This window comes from Terrapene carolina, unplaced genomic scaffold, assembly GCF_002925995.2.
Source record: "Terrapene carolina triunguis isolate 2854851 unplaced genomic scaffold, T_m_triunguis-2.0 Scaffold49980, whole genome shotgun sequence".
Taxonomy (NCBI): Eukaryota; Metazoa; Chordata; order Testudines; family Emydidae; genus Terrapene; species Terrapene triunguis.
In genome coordinates this window covers 4,070-9,444 of record NW_020714331.1, presented here as the reverse complement: position 1 = coordinate 9,444, position 5,375 = coordinate 4,070, and the positions used below count along the sequence as shown (strand labels likewise).

The 5,375-nt window shown below is 42.1% G+C and overlaps 1 protein-coding gene across 1 annotated transcript; it reads left to right on the top strand.

Moving 5' to 3' along the window:
- Positions 1-227: 227 nt before the first annotated feature.
- Positions 228-2,534, top strand: LOC113405711 (perilipin-3-like; the record flags this gene model as incomplete). The annotated part of the gene is made up of 4 exons (XM_026646948.1): positions 228-480; positions 930-1,126; positions 1,367-1,486; positions 2,127-2,534. Coding segments are annotated over 4 exons (978 nt in total), but the record flags the coding sequence as incomplete, so codon positions are not given.
- Between the last annotated feature and the right edge of the window lie 2,841 nt (positions 2,535-5,375).

The window sequence follows — 5,375 nt, the reverse complement described above, 5'->3', positions numbered from 1 at the left end:
CCAGCAGAGGAACACTCCATCCTAAAAGTGGTCAAGAGGCAGGAGCTAGTGTTTAAACATAACTCCGGTCTGGTGCTTAACAGCAAGATGCAGTTCTTCCCCTGAAGATTTAGGACCTGTGGGGCAGAGCAGGTGGTAATCCCCCTCCCCAACCACAGTCTCTGGGTCAATGGGGTATTATCACCCTGAATTACTGTACAATGTCTTGCTTGATCACTCTTCTCTAGGTTACATCTGAAACACAGGAGCTAGTATCTTCCAGACTGACAGATGTCAAGGAGACCATGATCAGAATGGTAGATATGACCAAAGAGGCTTTGCAGGACAGCATGAAGACCACCAAATCAGTGGTAACTGACAGCATGAGCACAGTTGCGGAATCCAGAATGGGCCAATTGGCCATAAGTGGAATGGAAGCAGTGCTGGAGAAATCGGAAGAGCTCTTGGATCACTATCTTCCCATGACAGATGAAGAACTAGGTCAGAACACATGAATGACAGGTCTCTTATCTTTAAAAGTTTAGGGTAATCCTCCCTTTGGGCCAAACTTCTCTCCAGGCTTCTCAGTCTTATGCCACCAAATGCAGGCTCATCCTACAGCATTTTCATATCTTAACCCTCAGTCTCTGCTTTTAGTTGTTGCTCAAATCATTTTATGCCCACCAAGTGGGGACAGTGTGGTACTAGAAGGAATGATGGGCATGACTATTCATTAGAAGTCAGGATCCTTAGCAAAGTATGCAAAAAATCTTAGTAGTGCTGTGTGGGCTTTGTTTTTAAGGCTGAAGTTACCTCTGGGGTACTTGATAGGTGCCTAGACAAATGCTTGTTACAAGGGAGCTTAAGATTTAGCAGATCAGTATGGCTTGTACTCCTTCACCCTCTCAGATTAAGAGATTGGTAAACAACCTGAACTTTCTTCCCTCTAGCTGAACTTGCTGAATCTGTGGAAGGGGCTGAAGTGTCTTCAGCACAACCACAAGAGCGTCGGAGTTACTTCGTGCGTTTAGGTTCCCTGTCAACCAAACTTCGCCAACGTGCCTACCACTATTCCCTAAACAAGATGAGACATACCAGTCAAAGCATCAGAGAGGCTCTTTCCCAGCTTCATCAAACCATGGGACTGGTAGGAACTCCACTATCTCTTAAAACTGATTTCCCTTCAGGGCAGGGAACACCTCAAATTCTACCTGTATAGAATGTGGTACAATGTGGCTTAGACCTCATTCATGGTTGTGTTATGTAACTAGACCCTTCTACTCCTGATGCATTGAGCATACCACTCTGTGGGGTGAAGGCATGTCATCAACCATGGAACTAGAATAACTGATGTGCAAATGTCTCAATATGCTTAATCCACTTCTAGATTGAATACCTTAAGCAAGGGGTTACTCTTCAAGAAGTCCAGGAGAAGTTCCATCACATATGGGTGAGCTGGAATAGAAAGACAAAAGGCAGTGAGATGAAAGATCTGGCAAAACCAGAGGTATGTACATTTGGGGGGTAGGGGGCAGCTCTGGTCTGAGAGGTTAGCCATTATTCTGCGCCTTGCAGGTTGGCTTATCTTTGGATAAGTAGCTGATGATAAATTCAGGTGACCTTAGTTTTATTATAAAAAGTTGTTCCCTTTGAGCATAATAAGTAGGTGGCTTCCTTGCTTAGACATCCCTAAAGTGATGTCACACCAGCAAGGTCTGCCCAAGAAGCGTAGTCTCTTTAGATTCATTTTTTTTCTCTTTAAAAACCCTCAGCACAGCCTGCGAACTGATTGTAGATCATGGGTTTGCAACCAGTGAAACCCCTGTTAACTAACTTGGCTTAGCTCTGTTTTGACCTAGCTTACATGGCTTATTGCCTCTGGTGTTAGCCTCCATTGTCACAAGTTGCTGCTCATAGGGAAGGTGCAATTTGGTTTCTTTATATTTCTCCTGAAAGAGTGCATGGCACACCCATTGCAGACCTTGTTGGCGCTAATGGTTTTTCCATCAGATCTCCTTGATGACTGCCATTAGTACCTTGCAGCATAACTTGCCACCTTGCAACATCACCTGAGGTGATGGCAGCGGCAAGCTTGATGATCTTATTGTGTTTTGAACATTAGGATTAAACTTCTATTTCTCCAACAGATGGAGTCTGAGACTTTAGCTATGTCCCGCAGCATTATCCAGCAGCTGCAGGATGCCTGCCAGATGCTAGTATCCAGCATTCAAGGTCTCCCCACCAACTTTCAGGATAAGGTGCAACAGGTGTATCACAACATGGAAGAGCTTCATGCTTCCTTCTCCACTGCCCATTCCTTCCAGGATCTCTCCAGCAGCCTCCTAACCCAGAGCCAGGAGATGGTGACCAAGGCCCAGGAATATGTAGATGAGCTGATGGCATACATGGTGGAGAATACTCCTCTGTCTTGGGTTGTGGGACCATTCACTCCATCTGGTAAGGTGTCTGCAGATTCCATTGAACCACAAAACCAAGAAAATGAGGCTGAGGAAGCTGAAGTCCTCACCTCCTCCAAGGCTAAGGAGGACCTGTGACCTAGAAACATGAAACTTCAACTTCTGAGGAAGAAGACAAATTCATTCAGTCTTCCTTCTGACTTCATGTGTACTAGCATCCTTCTGCAGGAAAGACACCAATGGCTAGTACTAGTAAGCACTGTGCCTAGATCTCTACTAATTTCTGGAGGTGGTGTGTGACTGCTATAATGTAGATCACTTCTCAGCTCCGATACTACTTGTTTGTGTTTAATATCCCTGTCTTCAAAATAAAATGTCACTGCATTTGAATGAAGGTCTACTCTGCTCTTTCTAAGAGGTGATTTCCAGTTCTATATTAGAAATCTGTGCCTGCAGTTAGTCATGCTATATGTAGCCTTGTTTCTCCGTAGTGGCAACCACTGGCATTAGTGTGTAGACACTTAGAAGCCTGGGACGCTTCCCCTATATACCATAGAACCAAATCTAGAGCCTTAATTTCTAAGTAGTTCTCGATCAACTACTCACACCTGTAAACAAGCTTTAGTTTCTGCTTAAACTTAGAACAGAAATAAGTTACTTTTGTTGCTCTCATATGGCTGGTAGAATTGCACTTCGGATTTCAGGTAGCAACTTCTGAAAAGCAAACAGTGCAGTTAGTTTAAAATTCCTACCACCAGTCTAGCCCAGGTTGGCTAGACACTACCTGGGTTGCTCAATTCTGAGGCAGGGGCCAGGAGAAAATGAGGCAAAAGAATCTCAGGTGCATATCATAAAACAGGGCTGGCCCTAGAGGGGCTCTAGGGCATAAATGTCACAGCCTATGAAATATTGGTTATTCTGGTGGGTAATGTGCCATAGTGTGTGTAAATCTCAAACACCTACAAAATCACTTGGAGTCTGTAACAAGGTTGCATAAATCCACACTTCACAGCTAGAAATGTGAAAGGCTATACATGCAATTTTAGCCCTTAGGTACAGCAGGTCCTCTAAATCCACATCATAGGGTGACAAGTATTAGAGGGGTAGCAGTGATTTGGGGTTTTTTTGTGGATACCGACTGAGGAGTCTGGTGGTACCTTAAAGGCAACAGATTTATTTGGGCATAAGCTTTCGTGGGTAAAGAACCCATTTCAGATGCATCTGAAGTGGGTTCTTTACCCACAAGTGTATACCCAAATAAATCTGTTGCCTTTAAGGTACCACCAGACTCCTCATTCCTTTTGTTAAAGGGGTGAGTAATTCAGCTTTTCCCACAGCCTCAGATCTACCTGTCAACTAGGAAAGGTATCAATCACTGCTATGAAAAATACATAACCAACCACCTTTGTAACATAATACAGATTAAAACAAGAGCTTTTGAATTTCAAATGAAGGTGCTATAGTGCCCATACTACAGAGGATATGGGTTCTGTTTAGTGCACCACACCCTGGGAAAGCCAAAACATTGGGGCCTGTGTGCTTAAAGGTATTTAGGCATTGCTCCACTCAGCATTGCAGGACCTCCCTGAGACACAACTTTCATCTACAACTGATATAGGCACTAAGTGCTGAAGTCACTCTTTGAAAATGACACTTGCATTGCTGTCACATGGGTCTTGCATAGCAGTGTTTAAACACTTTAGTTCAGAGCAGCACAGTTTTATTTTTAAAGTTCTTTAATCTAAAACCGAGGCCAAACTTGAGTGCTATGAGAGGTGGTAAATGACCTATGTCCTAGGTTATTCACAGCCCTGCTACTCCCGTTAGTCATTTCTAAACCCAGGCCAAACTTAAGCTATCATAGCACCCTCATTTACCTCCTAGGTTATTCCCAGCTCTTGAGTCATTTCTAGGCTTTGTGCCTCTGTAAAAGGGCCACATGATACCACTTGTAAAATGGGGATAACCATTCACTGTAATCATGCAGTATTTTGAAATCTGGTTATATTCAGTAACTAGCACAAGGGGGCCCAGTTGCAGCAGGGTAGCATATGGAGGCTCCAACTGCAACTATTACAGCTGTGAACTTCCTAATGTGCACAAGTGCTAAAGTTTGCACAATGTAGCTGTACTCATAGTCAATGGGAAAGAAACTGTTCCAGATGCATTTTTTTAAGCCACTCTTTCTACAGAGGGAAAACTGATCTAGTGGTTCTGGAATACCTACATTCTATAAAAACCACCATGAATGCCTTGCCTACGCTAGAATGGGAGATGCAGCATATTCCAGCAAAAGTTTGTTTCCAATATCATTTGACTTCAGCAAACAAAATAAGTAGGGCTAGCAATTAATTGCAGTTAACTTGCACAATTAACTTAATCATGATTAACAGTGCAATTAAGCAGTTTTTTTTAAAACAATAGAATACCAATTAAATATATTTGGATGTTTTTCTACATTTTCAAATATATTGATTTCTATTATAACACAATACAATGTGTAAAGTGCTCACTTTATATTAACTTTTCTTACAAATATTTGCACTGTAAAAATGATAAAAGAAATAGTATTTTTAAATTCACCTCCAAGTACTGAAGTACAATCTATTTAGCAGGAAAGTGCAACTTACAAATGTAGCCTTTTTTTTAGTTACATAACTGCTCTCAAAAACAATGTAAAACTTTAGAGCCTACAAGTCCACTCAGTCCTACTACTTATTCTGCCAATTGGTAAGATAGACAAGTTTGTTTCTATTACAGGAGATGCTGCTGCCTGCTTCTTATTCACAATGTCACCTGAAAGTGAGAACAGGTGTTTGCATGGCGCTTTTGTAGCTGGTGTTGCAAAGTATTTATGTTCCAGATATGCTAAACATTCATATGCCCCTTCATGCTTCAGCCACCATTCCAGAGGACATGATTTCATGCTGATGATGCTTGTTAAAAAATAATGCATTAATTAATTAAATGTGTGACTGA